General features: G+C 41.8%; 1 protein-coding gene across 1 annotated transcript in view; it reads left to right on the plus strand.

Annotated features, from left to right (window-relative positions):
* GRHL2 (grainyhead like transcription factor 2) overlaps positions 1-16432 on the plus strand; it is a 111736-nt gene that overhangs the window by 46112 nt on the left and 49192 nt on the right. The window contains exon 7 of the mRNA XM_068525664.1: positions 7947-8041. Coding sequence (XP_068381765.1) covers positions 7947-8041 — 95 coding nt within the window. The remainder of the gene's footprint in view (positions 1-7946; positions 8042-16432) is intronic.

Raw genomic sequence — 16432 nt, forward strand, 5'->3', positions numbered from 1 at the left:
AACTTTTTTATTATTACTGAATTTGTTTTGGTAATCTGTGATTAGTGATCTTTGATGTTATTATTGTAATTGTTTTGGGACACCACAAACCACACCTATACAAGACGACAAACTTAACTGATAAACGTATATGTTCTGACTGCTCCACTGACAGGCCATTCCCCCATCTCTCTCTGTCTCCTCGGGCCTCGCTGTTCCCTGAGACACAATATTGAAATTGGGCCAATTAATAACCCTACAGTGACCTCTAGGTGTTCAAGTGAAAGGACAAGTCTCACATCTCTCACTTTAAATCAAAAGCTAGGCATGACTAAGCTCAGTGAGGAAAGCATGTCAAAAGCCAAGACAGGCCAGCAGCTAGACCTCTTGCTCCAAACAGTAGCCAAGTTGTGAATACAAAGGAAAAGTTCTTGAAGGAAATTAAAAGTGCTACTCCAGTTAACACACGTATGATAAGAAAGCAGAACAGTCTTACTGCTGACATGGAGAAAGTTTTACTGGTCTGGATAGAAGATCAAACCAGCCACAAGATTCCCATAAACCAAAGCCTAATCCAGAGCAAGATCCTAACTCTCTTCCATTCTGTGAAGGCTGAGAGAGGTGAGAAAGCTAGAGAATAAGAGTTTGAAGCTAGCCGAGCTTGGTGTATGAGGTTTAAGGAAAGATGCCATCTCCGTAACATAAAAGTTCAAGGTGAAGCAGCAAGTGCTGATGTCGAAGCTGCAGCAAGTTACTCAAAAGATCTAGCTAAGATAATTAATAAAGGTGACTACACTTAACAAGAGATTTTCAGTGTAGACGAAACAGCCTTATATCGGAAGAAGATGCCATCTAGGACTTGCATAGCTAGACAGGAGAAGTCAATGCCTGGCTTCAAAGCTTCAAAGGACAGGCTGATTCTCTTGTTAGGGGCTAATACAGCTGGTGACTTGCAGTTGAAGCCAATGCTCATCTACCATTCTGAAAATCCTAGGTTTCTTAAGAAATATGCTAAATCTACTCTGACTGTGCTCTATAAGTGGAACAACAAAGCCTGGATGACAGCACATGTGTTTATTGAATATTTTAAGCCCACTGCTGAGACCTACTGCTCAGAAAAAAACATTCCTTTCAAAATATTACTATTGCCCATTGACAATGCACCTGGTCACCCAAGAGCTCTGATGGAGAGGTACTATAAGATTGCTGTTGTTTTCATGCCTGCTAACACACATCCATTCTGCAGCCCATGGACCAAAGAGTAATTTCAACTTTCAAGTTTTATTATTTAAGAAGTACATTTTGTAAGGCTATAGCCGCCATAGATGGTGATTCTTTTGATGGATCTGGGCAAGGTAAATTGAAAACCTTCTGGAAAGGATTCACCATTCTAAATACCATTAAGAACGTTTGTGGCTCATGGAAAGAGGTCAAAATAGCAATATTAACAGGAGTTTGGAAGAAGTTGATTCCAACCTTCATAGACAACTTTGAGGGGTTCAAGATTCAGTGGAGGAAGTAACTGCAGATGTGATAGAAATAACAACAGAACTAGAGTTAGCAACTCAGTCTGAAGATGTGACTGAATTGCTGCAATCTGATGATAAAACTTTCATGTATGCGGAGTTGCTTCTTATGGTTGAGCAAAGAAAAAAACTTAGTGGATAAAGCAGCGGCAGGGTTTGAGAGGTTTGACTCCAATTTTGGAAGAAGTTCTGTTGTGGGTAAAATGCTATCAAACAGCATTGCATGCTACAGAGAAATCATTCTTGAAAAGAAGAGTCAATCAATTCGGCAAACTTCATTGTTGTCATATTTTAAGAAATTCCCACAGCCACCCCAGCCTTCATTTACCACCACCCTGATCAGTCAGCAGCCACCAACATCCAGGCAAGACCCTCCACTGGCAAAAAGATTATGACTCACTGAAGGCCCAGATGATGGTTAGCATTTTTAGCAATAAAATCTCTTTAAATTAAGGTTTGTACATTGTTTTTTTAGACATAATGCTATTGCACACTTAATAGACTACAATACAGAGTAAACATAACTCTTATATGCACTAGGAAACCAAAAAATTTGTGTGACTCACTTTATTTCAATATTGGCTTTATTGGGGTGGTCTGGAATGAAACCCACAATATATCGGAGGCATGCCTGTATGTTCACAATTAAATGCTTTAAAATCCTTTTAAAGTAGGGTGATTATTTTTTAGCTACAGTGGCTCTCATACAAGAATAAGCCATACACTCAAATCACATGACTTTCAATCATAGGAGGGAATCTCAGATGCAGGGGTTGATGGTAACTCTCAAAAATTGTATGTTCATATTCTAAGTCGCAGAACCTGTAAATATGACCTTATTTGGGAGAAAGGTCTTTGCAGATGTAATAAGCTGAGCATCTCAAGATGAGATCATCCTGGTTTAGGGTGGGCCCTAAATCCAATGACAAGTCCTTAGAAGAGAAGAAAAAGGGGGAAGAAACACAGAGACACACAAGAGTACATCATGTGCAGGCAGAGGCAGAGATTAGAGTGATATGCCTGCAAGTCCAGGGATGTCAAGCATTGCCAGCCCCCAGCAGAAGCTAGGAGAGGCATGGAACCTCCAAAAGGAACCAATACTGCCAACACCTTGATTTGGAACATCTGGCTCCAGAACTGTGAGAGAATAAATTTATGTGGTTTTAAACTTCCAAGTTTGTGGTATTTGTTATGGCAGCTCTAGGAAACTAAGCTCATTACACCAGCTCATTACAATACCTTATTTTTTCTTTTGGCTGCGTTGGGTCTTCGTTGCTGCGCACAGGCTTTCTTTAGTTGTGGTGAGCGGGGACTACTCTTCGTTGAGGTGCACAGGCTTCTCATTGCAGTGGCTTCTTGTTGCGGAGCACTGGCTCTAGGCACGTGGGCTTCAGTAGTTGCAGCATGCGAGCTCAGTAGTTGCGGCATGCAGACCCTAAAGCACATGGGCTTCAGTAGTTGCAGCGCGTGGGCTCAGTAGTTGCAGCGCACGGGCTCTAGAGTGCACGGGCTTCAGTAGTTGTTGTGCTTGAGCTCAGTAGTTGTGGCTCATGGGGTCTAGAGCGCAGGCTCAGTAGTTGTGGCGCACGGACTTAGCTGCTGCGCAGCATGTGGGATCTTCCCGGACCAGGGCTCAAACCCGTGTCCCCTGCATTGGCAGGCGGATTCTTACCACTGCGCCACCGGGGAAGTCCTACAATACCTTTTACTGGTTGCAGCTATCAACCTTTACAAAATTTGGGTTTGAGAAACTTTCCTGAGGAAATAAATTCAGGAAGAATTAACAACAGGTTGCGGAGGTTTTATTCCTACACCAAGGGTCATGAACCCTTAAGCAAACAACAGTCATCAAAGGACATAAAGACAGTTTTCAGAAACAGGAGACACATCTATTAGCATTTTGTTTATTAGACTAAAATGCATGTGGACAAAGCAATATCAATGTGTGTAAGTCGTGTACAAAACTTTGACAGTCACCACACGATAGCAGAGCTGTTTTACCATCTATAGGTGAGTGGCTTAGAGACTAAAAACAAAGGGGTAGAGAAGACCAGATATGTCTTTTATAAGGTTAAAGAAGAGTGTGTGACATTAGTCTCTTAGTTATATTTTTTGTTTAGACTGCTCATGGAGCCATTATTCATTCATTTACTCAACAAACTTATGGAATGCATCTTATCTGGATAATGTTAAACACTGAGAAAGTAGCAGTATTTAAGTTAAGTTCCTTGCCTTTACATAGCATGTATAGCTAATGGGAAATGGCGGTATTAAATAAATAAACAAATAAATAAAACATTGATATGTAGTATGAAGGAAATAAGCAAGGTAATGTAGCCACCCAATAAAAAGTAGCCTCGCCAGTCTTGTTTTTTTGTTTTTGCCATAAAAAGCATATTAAACATAATATGTTTTTCATTTATTTATTTGTCTACTTATTTGTATTCTGTCTCCTTCTGAACTGTAAGTGCCTTTAGATCAGGGACCTAGTCTTGTTTTCTGCTGTTTCTTAAGCGTGAGGACGCTGTCCAGTATATAGGGAACACACAGTAAATATTTGTTCAATACATTTGTTGATTGAGTAAGTGAACATGATAGAGAGAAACTGACAGAGACCCTGTGCAAGACCCAGAAAGCATTTATTTGTGTTTGTATTGCATTTGTTTTTAAAATTCTTTACTTTTCTAAGCTAACACATTTTTTTAGGGGAGGAATTTTTCAGGTAGAGAAGGTGTGGAAAAATAAAAACTTAAAAAGATCTAGGTTAAGTGTTTGACCAAACCATTTTGATTTCTCTTTATTGCTAGATATGGCATTTGCTTTTTAAATTTATGATTGATTTATGATTTAAAAAATGCTTATTAAAAATTGCAAAAAAAAATTGTAAGACTATCTTTTAAAACAAATAGCTATGAAGAATCAGGGAACTCAGTTTCTTTAAGTTCAGTGATCTATTTTCTTTTCAAAATTTTAAGAAACTGGCTGGCCTGCTGAAAGCACAGGTTTGTATTTAAAATCATCTGAAATATAGTCATAAAGCCTTTTTTTAAACTTGTAGGATATAAAATCGTTTCCCTTTGCTTTCTGTTTTATCGCTTAGCTTTAAATATTTACTTTAAATCAATAAGAAAATTTGAATTCCCTAAGAGAAAAACGAGCAAAAGACAGAACAATAAACTGTTACAATAAATGAATAAATTTTAAAAACAAAGAGAAAGAAGATAAAGAAACACAAAGAGCCAGAAAGCAAATAGAAGACTGTTCTATTCTTTAGCAATCAAGGAATTGCAAATAAAATAATGTTAGCATGCTTTGCATACCAACTTGGAAAGAGACAGTTTCAGGAAACAGGAAGTCACACACTGTTACTGTGAATATAAACTGCTTTAACCTTTCCAGGAGCAATTTGACAAAGTGAATTAGAAGCCTTAAAAATATATTTGCCTTTGACCTATTAATTTCACTTCTGAGAATATATGTTAATGAAATAATGAAGTATATATGACTATTTTGCCATAAAGATAATTAGATGAAGCGCTATTTAAGGTAGCAAAGTATTATACATCATTTAAGGGACCAATAGGGGCAAAATAAAGTTATAGCATTTTATTTTAATCCAATATAATAGTGTTTGGACATTAAAACTATTTTCCACAATTTTATTTAGTGACATGGAAAGATGCTGAAGATGTATTAAAGGGAAAAGAAGCAAATTTAAAAATAATTGTTACAATATTGTGTAAAAATATTTACATATTTTGGAGAAAGGGAGACAGAGACTGAGATAGGAAAAATGAAGTCTACACAGATGTGTTTGTAGTGGGTGAGTAGATTGTGCCTGCTTTTAAATATTTTTCTTATTTGTTCATGGTATACGACTTTCCTATGGTGAACACACAAGCTTCTATGTTAAAGTGTGTGTGCTTTATTTAAAATGTAAAGATCTATAGTTTTGCTTTAAAGTTTCCCTGAGGAAACCAATAAAATTATAGACAAAGGGCATGAATAGGCAGTTTGTATAAGGAGACACCTCGTTGGCTATCCTGGATGTGAAGAGATGCTTGAACTCATAGGTGATAGAAGAAATGCAACTATAATATCATTAAGATACCACTTTGTACCCACTGGATTGGCCACAAAAGTAGAAATTTGGTGAGAAAGAGGGGAAATAGAATTCTGGTCAGAGTATAGATTGACATGACCCATTATAGGAAGCGAGTCTGAGGGCCATTCTGGAGAGCACATCTCAGTAGGTTTTTCTGAAGTTAACCAGCAATCCAGGTCCCAGTAATAAGGAGTTATTTGAAAAACACAAAATCAAACTGACTTTGTTTTATTATGGATTATTATGAACTTATTATTATTATTATTTTATTTATTATTATTATTGGCCATGCCTCGCCGCTTACGGGATCTTGGTTCCTCAACCAGGGATCCACCGGGGCCCCAGCAGTGAAAGTGCTGAGTCCTAACCACTGGACCGCCAGGGAATTCCCCCTAAACTTATTAATATTATTATTATGGACTTTGTTTTATTATTTTTGTGTTATGGATAGAAAAATCAAATAGGAGTCCTACTTCTCCCAACCTAATTCACACAAACAAAATGAGTTGCATTAGTAAGAGAAGGTAATTAAAATCTTGGTTAAGGATCACATGAATTTAGATTTTGTGATAGATGAGGAAGAAATGATCTAAAAATGATCAGATATGTGAATTTTAGGAAAGCAGACTTCAAAATTTTACAGCATTAACATAGAGAACTTGCTGAAGCCTCAAGAAGCCACCAGCCCTGGAGTGATAAGGACCACTTAGAACACAGGATGAGGAAATGACCATTTGGCCAGAGACATGTCAAATTTTGTAGACAATGAACACTTTATACTTTATACTGGAAGTCAATCATAATAGCTCATCCTAACTCAGAGAGAAACATATTCAAAAAGATTTTATAAACAAAAAGACCTCCAATATCATTAGTATTGAGCCTTCCTGTGGCCCCCATTGTGGGGCTGGAGTGTGATGACACAGAGGAGTGTGCAGGGTCTAATTGCAAAGCATATGATAGGTCATGGTGCAAGTTCTAGCCTTAAAAACATTATTAAAAGCACATGATTAGAGTTTTCATTTTAGATAAATAATTATGGAAGTTTAGAAAAAAAGAACATATGTGATTAGGTGATCAAGTTGTGAGTGAACCAGACCTCAAAGAAAAGCAGATGGGCCTTACCGTCATGCCAGCCAAGCAGGACATGGCCAATGTTTACTTAGTACACAAGGGATGGAGTGAAGGTAGGATGTCATATCCAAGGGGGCCAAGAGTAGGGGAAAAATCCAGATGGTAAGCATAAGCTAAAAACCTCAGGAAGTAGTGAGGATTAAGACTAGGAACGTCGTGTCTAGACCTGAAGACCAACTAAGGCAGTGACAGTGGAGACAGAGGAATATCACAGTGTTGTCTCTGGTACCAGAGAGCTGGAGACCACTGAAGCGTCCATCTCTGGGGAGAGGGGATAAGTAAATTGTAGTTGATGGTCACCACTAAATTCTATGCAGCCACAGCTAGGATTAGGCATACAACCAGCAATGTGGATACGTCTGAAAAGGTCCGTAGCGAGGGTTGCCAGATAAAATACAGGGTGCCCAGTTAAATTTGAATTTCTGTTAAACAACAAATACTTTTTTAGAGTACGATCCAAATATTTGCTAAATCTGGCAACCCTAGTCACAGTTCGGCACAATTTGTGAAAATGAAAACTATGTACACAGGCAAATCAACCCAACTTACTTCATAAGGATACAGAGCAAACATGTTGATAGCTATTGTGTTTGGGGGTGGGGGATAGAGAGAAGAAAAAGGAATAAATAAATATTACATAAATAAAGAAATAAGAGAGGGCCTTGAGGGGACAGGTGGTGGTAATGAGCTGAGTACGACTGACTCAATTCTCTGTACCTAAATCCAAAAAGAAGTAAAAAATAAGTTTTTCTGCACTCTTGGATTTCTTCACTGAAGCCCTGGAGACACTGCCCGGCTGATAAAGAGAATATTCTGTCCTATGAAATGATCCCTATGGAATACTCTGGCACTGCCGGCAAAATTAAGTGGCAGAAAAGTGAGTAGGAGAGGGACTAGGTAGGTGACAAGGCACTCAGGAGGAAGAAATTTATAAACCGAGTTAAAAATGAAACTAATGAACAAATCAGTTAGGAACATTGCTTCACCTAGGTTTACTCTTTTAATAGAGGAACACGCTTACATTCTTATAGAGTAAATATTAGTAAAAGATTATCAGCAAGCACAAATCCTTAACTGTTGCCATGGAGACAGACAGAAGAATAGGCAAAGCTGCAATTTCCCCATTGGAAAAATGATAATTCAATACATGTCACCCAGTAACGCTGATTCTTTTAATACCTTTTTCTTTTTTCATGTCACAGCTGATTACAAGGAGAGCTTTAATACGATTGGCAACATTGAAGAGATTGCATATAATGCTGTTTCCTTCACCTGGGACGTGAATGAAGAAGCTAAGGTGAGTGAAAAAGTAGCACTGATTCATTGGTCGTACCTTTTAAATACCGTGTCCTTTCTCTGCAGAGGATTCTTTTACAAAAGCCTCTGAGTAGGGAAAGATCTGTTAACTTGAGCCAGAAAAAAGGGAAATGAACCTATGATCTTTCTCTTGAAGTCACACACATTCAATTACGCACAGCTAAATTGCCTTTTGTGGAGCAAGGAGAAAGGGGGTGTACCTATTCCTCTGTGGCCTCCCGCTGAACGGGCCAGGCCCCTTGTCCCTCCCAAATCCTCCAGGCCCCCAAGCTCCATTTTAGCACTTGGGGCTGACAGGACTGGGCCAGAAAAACCTTTTCTACCTGCACTGCAGTTTCCCCAAACACCTCTCCAACTGCTGCCTTCTTCAGAGGCAGGAAGGTGCTCAGAGCTACTGTCTGCACAGGTAAGCAGCTGGGCAAGCCTCCCGACCCCCGGCCCCTTTGAGGCTTAATCTGGTCGAGGGAGGGTGCAGGAAGCAGGGCTGCAGGTCTCTGAACTTGACTCCCTGAGGAAGAGCCACCACCGTGACCTTGAGCCATTTCTTTCCTGTTAACCTCAAGCTTAAGCTTTTCTGATTTCTGTCTGGGGCCAGCACGGTTAAGAAGGGCAACAGTAAAATCTCTGGCCAGGTGCGTCCTGAGGATAGGTGTCCACCGTTGCATGGATTCGGGTAAAAAAGTAAGACTTGACGATACTCTGATTTGCTTTCCAGCCATGAGTCCCTGAGTTTATGAAAACTGAACTTTGCTGCTATGCCCACTCTTCTTCCTGTGTTCTGTACCTTCTGATTCTCGATCCTTATTTTACACCAAAGGGAAGGTTCCAGATGAACCCTAAGCTTGTTTTCTGCTTCAGTTATGTACCATCTAAGAGGGCGTTAGAAGACTTTGTCTTCGAATTAATGAAAAGGTCAATGTAAACAACTGCTTTCAATGCTCCATTGTCTGCAAGCAGGGGAAGGCCAGGTGAGAAAGGAAACTGGATGGGAGTTTGTGGGCATGACTTAGAGAAGAAGATGAATTGCTCAGTGTCTCATTTCACTCAGGTATAAAACAAAGTAAATGAAATTGGCTTTAGGCCCAAGAAAGGTGACCTAAATGGGCAAGCAGAAACAGAGTTCCAGAGTAGCTGGGAGAATGTTCCAGTGGGTCAGTGCATCTGAGGGAAGGCAGGAGGCCTTGTGATGTGATGGGCACAGAAGTGCAGGAAAAGCTTCTCCTTGAGGCCCCACTCCACCTCTGTTTAAAGTTCCTCACCCAAGCCCCAGCCTTTCTCCTCGTGCCCCCTTCTCTTCTCCCAGAGGCTAGATTACTGGGCTGGGTAAGGAAAAGGCAGTGTGTGCAATGATATCAGGGCCCAGGGTTGGAATCCTGGCAAGTCAGCTGACCTCTCTGGGCCTCAGTTCGCTCATGTAAAGCAGAACAAAACAAAACAAAACAAACTTTTCTGATTGTCCCTGCTGTACCAAGCATGTGCTGGGAGTACGATGTGTGAAAATCCAGTCTCTGAGGGGGAGGTAAGGGAATCGTTAGCTGCACGGCAGTGTGTGTGAGGAGTGAGAGGCAGGCCCAAGCAGAGCCATCCATTGGGAAGACAATGGGATCCTATCCTTGCAAGTGCCTTGTCAAGGTAAAGCAAGCTGTAAAAGTGTGCTGTAACTGCAGCCCTAAATTTCCTTATCATGCAATCTGATAACAAGTGCTAGAAGGTGAATGTGTTAACTGTTACCAGTCAATAACGACCTTTTAAAGAAAATGTCTAAACCTGAAGGGACATCTTGAATGATGGCGGCTCTATGGTCAACCAGTGAGGTAGTTAATTTGGGGCTGAGTTGACTTTTCTTTCATTTCCCATAGGTAAGGCTCACTTTTCTTGTTGAAATATGTATGTTTGTGCATGTGTATTGTTCCAGGCTGACACATTTAAGGTCACATATGCTTTGACACATGGCAGTGCTTGCTTGTTGTAGCAAAACTTGTTTCTTTAATACCTATTTTCAGTAACTGTTATTTGGTAGTTGTAATTGTGTGCAGTTTGGGTTAATCGATGAGTAATAAAAGTATCTCCAAATACTTCTGCCAAACTACTGGAAGAGCTTTTAAAGAAAAACCATAAAAGTTAAATCCATTTCATTAGGTAGGCTGAGAAGATTTTTTTTTTTTCAACCTGCAGGATGTAAGGTTTTCCTGTAAAATATCATTGATTTTATAATAAGCAGGCTGCAAAAAAAACCCAAAATTACATGATTGGGAAAAAGGTTTTCAACAAAGCAAGGCATAAAATCCTCTCACAGTGGAATTGTTTGTGATTTTCATACTGTGGACTTATTCTCGGGAGCAGTTGCACTTGACTTCGAGTTCCTCTTGGTAACATCCACACAGAAATCTGTTGTAGCCTTTAGGATTGTGACATTCATTCAGTGTCACATGTTGTTTTAGTTCATGTGGCCAGAGGACACAAATTTGTGACCCGCAGCCTTCATATGTTCCACAGAACGTATATGTACGTGTGCATCATGCATTTATGTACTTATATTCCAAGTTTTAAAATATTTTGCCCACATTTAATAATCAGGAGATTCAAGAAACAAACAAACAAAACAAAAACCTAAGTTTCCAGACTCTTTTGGATAATTAGAGATTCTGGCAACATGAGCCCGAGTGTCTGCAAGGCCACGAGTAGCTCTTGTGAGGTACCAGCTGTTCTCTTTAATGCTTTCTCTAGCCTTCTCCATCGTGGCACTCTCCTTGCCTGGTCCTCATGGACATTTGAAGTTTCACGCCCCAATCACACCCCCTCAGACAACTGAACATGCCGTTTATATCTTTACTGGCTCTCGGTGTTGGGGAAAGTAGTGACGCAAGGGAGGTTGACGCCGTGTGGCTGAGAGGAATGGGTCAGTCAGGAACCCCACCAACCTCCCCGGGTTCCTTTGGCAACGGGCCACACACAGGCTGACTTGTGTTGGTGCCGCTACAGAGAGCTGCTGCGCCTTTCTTTGTTTGAAAGAAAGGTAGTAAATCTTGATCTTTGAGGATGTTTTCTAAAACATCAGAAATCACTTGGGTCCAAATGTGAGTGTGTACCAACAAGTTGGATAATATCACTTCAGGGGTAAAAATAATATATAGTTTTTGGCACAAGACCAGCCTTGGAGTGGGTAATATCCCGAGAGACACTACGAATCTACTTTGAGCCACGGCAGTATCATTTGAGAGATCTGTGTGTCTTCCCAAGATAGCTTCTATTTGGATATTTGGTTTTGGTGCGTTTATTAAAAAAATAAAACAGTCCCGTATTTGTTAGTCTTCCCACATATGCATCATAAGGCCTGATGACAAAATTTATGGATTTTTCCAGAACACTACTCTCTTCTTTTGCTGCTGACCTATATTCTATTCTTACCTCTTGTTTAGCAGGAACAGAAGAAAGGAAAGAACGTGAAACTCTAATCATTTAATTTAATTTAATTACAGGAAAAGTTTGGCCAGGGAAGGTGTTAACAGAACCTAGGGGCAGGACAGGAGTAAAGACGCAGACGTAGAGAATGGACTTGAGGACATGGGGAGGGGGAAGGGGAAGCTGGGACGAAGTGAGAGAGTGGCATATGTACATATGTATATGTATATGGACATATGGACATATGGACACTACCAAATGTAAAATAGATAGCTAGTGGGAAGCAGCCGCACGGCACAGGGAGATCAGCTCGGTGCTTTGTGACCACCTAGAGGGATGGGATAGGGAGGGTGGGAGGGAGACGCAAGAGGGAGGAGACATGAGGATATACATATATGAATAGCTGATTCACTTTGTTATACAGCAGAAACTAACCCACCATTGTAAAGCAATTATATTCCAATAAAGGTGTTAAAAAAAAAAAATGAGGTTGCGGGATTAACTGCAGATTGCCAGTCTCAAGGGCAGCACGGTTCTGGCAGAACTACTGCAGACTTCTTCCTCCCAGAACCGGTTTTGCTGGTTGTGCTACAGCGTCTCTGCACAATGACGCCCGCAGCAGAAAGAGTCTCCGGCAGGACATTCGTTTCCCCTCAGGGTCTGTGCAGTCTGGAAGCTCCTGTAACATGAACCGGGGTCCCTGGGCCCCTGGGAATGACTCAGGTGGCATCCAGGCGGGTGAGGTTCTCAGCATCCGTGCTGGTGGGAGCTTGGAGGTTGATGAGGTTGGGGCACAGGGTGATAGAGAAAACAAAGCGCTGGAATGGGGCTCAGGCAACCTGGTACCCTCCGGGCGCGGGGATAGCCAGCTTTGTGCCTTCCCCCTTCTGAGCTTCAGTTTCTCCGCTGGAGAATGGCGGGAAGCGGAACAGGGAGGGGCTGGCAAAGTATTAAGGTCCCATCCGTATGAGTCTAGTGGGAGCCCCACAGGGCTGCATTCTTTCACATGACTCCCACTTACAAGGTCATTTCGATTCCTCTTTCTCCCCTCAGCCAAACGCAGGTACCCACAGAGGAGATTTGTTGGTCACTAATCCCCGAGATGAGAAGTTCCCAGGCAAGCCCCTGTTGAATTATTGAAGGGTGGTGAGCTCAGATTCCTGGCACCGAGCGCCGGTGATGACATCACCCCCAGAGCGGGGGGCACACAAACCCTAATTATACGCTCCCCTTTCTCCCCGATTTCTAAGGAGATTCTTGAAACCAGGCCCCTTATTTGTGCCCAGAGCCTTTTTCTCCGTTCACAGTGATTTCAAGATTAAACCAACCTCGACGTGCTACAAAGGCCTCTCTCATGTGACCACAGAGAATTACTTGAGCGTTAAGATATTACTTAGTGCTCTGAGGAACGAGTTTCTTTTTCGTGTCTTTTCACTGGAACACCATACCAATTTCCCCCTGTTTCTACGCCTCACCCTTCTCGTGGTTTATAAACTACCTGAGATGAAGGAGGCCTATTTCCATGAACCCTCTGCTGCTAAGCCTTTCGGAATGATCTTGAGTCAGTGAAATGTTCCTCTTCCCTCACTACCGGCACTGCTAAATAATCGAGCAAACAAGTAAATCCACTCCTAGCCCATTCCCCTGTCTCTATGATTTAAAAAGAAAACGTATTATAATTCAGTAATATGGAGCTCTGTCTGCCCTGTGTTACTCTAGCCCAGCACCTCTGCTTGCGGAAGCGCAGTGACCGCGCTCTGGAGGGATGCCTAACCCCCCCCCACCCCCGCCACCCCCCGCCACCCCACTCTCTCTCTCTCTCTCTTGAGTTGCAGGAGGGGCTTTGAGAGAGGAGCTGTCAGGCCCTCTGCTTTGCAAGATCAGGTGGGAAACGTTCTTCCTGCGTTTTGGTATTTGGGAGGAACTTTCAGACCGGAAGTTGTTGCAGTCTTAGAGAGAGTCAAGGACACAGATAAGGCATATTTTCATCCCTGTTAACAGATTTTTGTGGTGAAACTGGGGGTGGGCAGGGCTGAAGACTGGTTGGGGTGAGGCGGGAAGTAGAGAGGCTGAGAGACATCATGAATCATTTCCCTGTGCATCTCAGATTCTGATTCCACCAAATATCAACTTTCTTCACAGCAGGCTCTGCAAGATTGGGCAAGTGGAAAAGGTGGACTTTGAACCATGCCCCTCTGAGTTCAGAGTCCGTGTTCTTAAACCGTCCCAACAGAGGGATATCTGTCATTTTTTTTTAGACCAAAGAATGCTATGATTTTTCCTTCTCAAAGAAATTTATAGGGTACAACCTAGAAAGAAAGAAATCAAATGAATCTCATTTCCTTGAGCAAAGCAATTCTATCAAGTCACCCTGCTTTTGCCACCCGTCTCCCCCATCCCCACCAACAAAGATGGGCTCACTGACCCAACACTGCCAGCACACAGGTCTCTTCCCGTCCATGTCTTTGGTTGCCCTGGTACGTTACCGGTTGATGTCATACATATTATTGACCAGAATGCATACGGGAGTGAGGACTGTTTGGATTCCTTGCCCTCTTCAACTGAGTGTGTGTGTATGTGTGTGTATTAGCCTAACATTAGTGATCTCATTTGCCTAATTATGACCTCGCTCTGGGTTAATTGAAGATCAGTGCATGCTTTCTAGTAGTGCAGCTCTGAGACATAGCAGTGTTTTCTTCTCCATACCTTACACATTTATTCTCCATTTTCCCCACTTCTCTCTAGCTCCTTTCCCTGGTATCCTGAATTTCATTTTCACACTCATTTACATTATTTCTGTATACTTTTCCTTTATGTTTTGGTTTTTTCCTGTAATGAACAGTGAAGACTGTTCCTTACTCTTTTCTGCAATACCATGTAGGAAGCACAGCATGAAAAAATTCGAAGCAAGGATGACGATTATTATTCGAGAAAATGAAGGTTGCAGAAGGCACACAATGGCTCCCTGCTTTACGTTTGCAACTTAAGAAATACAGTAAATGAAAACCCACATTTACCAAGCTGGTAAATTGGAAGCAAATATTTACACATAAGCAATATTTATTTATTTATTTATTTTTTTAATTTATTTATTTTATTTATTTATTTTTGGCTAACTTGGGTCTTGGTTGCTGCACGCAGGCTTTCTCTAGTTGAGGCGAGCGGGGGCTACTCTTCGTTGTGGTGCACGGGCTTCTCATTGGGATGGCTTCTCCTGCTGCACAGCACAGGCTCTAGGCACACAGGCTTCAGTAGTTGTGGCACGCAGGCTCAGTAGCTGTGGCACATGGGCCCAGCTGCTCCGGAGCATGTGGGATCCTCCCGGACCAGGGCTTGAACCCGTGTCCCCTGCATTAGCAGGCGGATTCTCAACCAGTGAGCCATTAGGGAAGCCCTGCAATATTCATTTTATAGATAGATTCCTCTCACTTTGGGTCCCTTTGGATGCTATAAATGAATTGCATTTACAAAAGAGATTTTCATGTAATTTTTTTTTTATTGAAGTATAGTTGATTTACAGTGTTTTCTTAGTTTCTGGTGTACAGCGCAGTGATTCAGTTTCCATGTAATTTTTTAAATTGAGAGAAAATGCCAGATGAGAAGATGCATGTTGATATTCCCTCTAGGCCCTATTTCCCTTAATATTTTTGCCTTATTTCTTGCCTTTGTGTCTGATTTTGCACTAATACCAAGGAGATGTCATTTGACAACTGAGACCCAGTCTGAGGGGTGGAAACATGGATGTGCTGAGAGAAATCAGCTGGCTGAGCAGAAAAACAAAAGTGAAAGCTGAGAGTAAAAAGTTCTCTTCCAGATTTGCAATTCTATCCTTAAGGAAGAAAATGAAGTTGATTGAATGCCCCAGCACTGCCCTGCAGCTGCCCTGGACATAAGGGCATTTGATGGGGCCCGTGTCATGAATTGCTTCACATTGTGAGACATAAATAAAGCTCTCAGATCGGGTGACTTACTTCTGTCATGTTAAGTCCAGGTTTCTTCCTTTTCTTCCTGTGTGTTTCAGCCCTTTCTCTTCCCAGTGCTGTCTTTTCAAGGTACAACAAGTGGTCAGCAAGCCAAACCTAGCTCTTTATCAGCTGCTAACGGGTAGGAAACAGCCCCTCAGTCCTCAGATCTGAATGTTAGTAGCTTCAAAGACAGGATGGTGCAAATGGCAGTGCTTTGATCACAGCCTATGCAAAGGCAGTAAACTAGAGAAAATGTAAGTGTTCTAACCTTCTTGCACCCTGGAAATTATTCAGTCTCTCTTTGTGGAAAATATGGTAATGCTCATTGAAAGACTGGCTTGACATTTAGTACCAAATCAGAGCAGAACCATTAAAATTGTCCCAAATTTATCTCACCCTCCTTCCTTTTCTCTCTCTCTCAACATTTCTTTTTGGTCTAAAAGACTTAACCAGTTTTTATGGAGCTCCACTGTGTGTCAAGCAAAGTGCTTTAGAAAGTTACAGTTTCGCTAGTCTTGACGAATCACGCCTTCCAAGGGGATGCTTCTAAATGGACTGTATTCTCTTTCTGCCAAACTCCAGTGCTGGACACCAGGGAGAAGGGGAGATGTGTAAATATTGATTTTCAAGATGAAAAGAGAACCCAAAGGACCGGCCAAAGGAAGCCATACTCCTGAGTGCCCCGTGGGTTCATGACCTAGTTTGTTTCCCTGACCTCCACCTCCCATCCGCAGTCCAGGGAGCCCTCTTTCTGCTCACAAGACAGTCCAGGGTGCAGTGGAGTTGATGGATATTACTGATAAAGAAGAAGTTATATCCTAATGTTGTGACTAAATAGAGCCCAGGTTTCAGCAGGTCATCATATGGCAGAATAGAGAATATTATAGGGCATCTTCCATGCTCTCCAGAGTAAAGAAGGGGTGGGGAAGGCTCCTGGGAGGGGTCTTGAAAGGTTGAGATACACACTGCAAAGCAGGGCAAATGGCATTTTTATGCGTTTGCTG

The sequence above is a fragment of the Eschrichtius robustus genome, chromosome 17 (assembly GCF_028021215.1).
Source record: "Eschrichtius robustus isolate mEscRob2 chromosome 17, mEscRob2.pri, whole genome shotgun sequence".
Lineage (NCBI taxonomy): Eukaryota > Metazoa > Chordata > Mammalia > Artiodactyla > Eschrichtiidae > Eschrichtius > Eschrichtius robustus.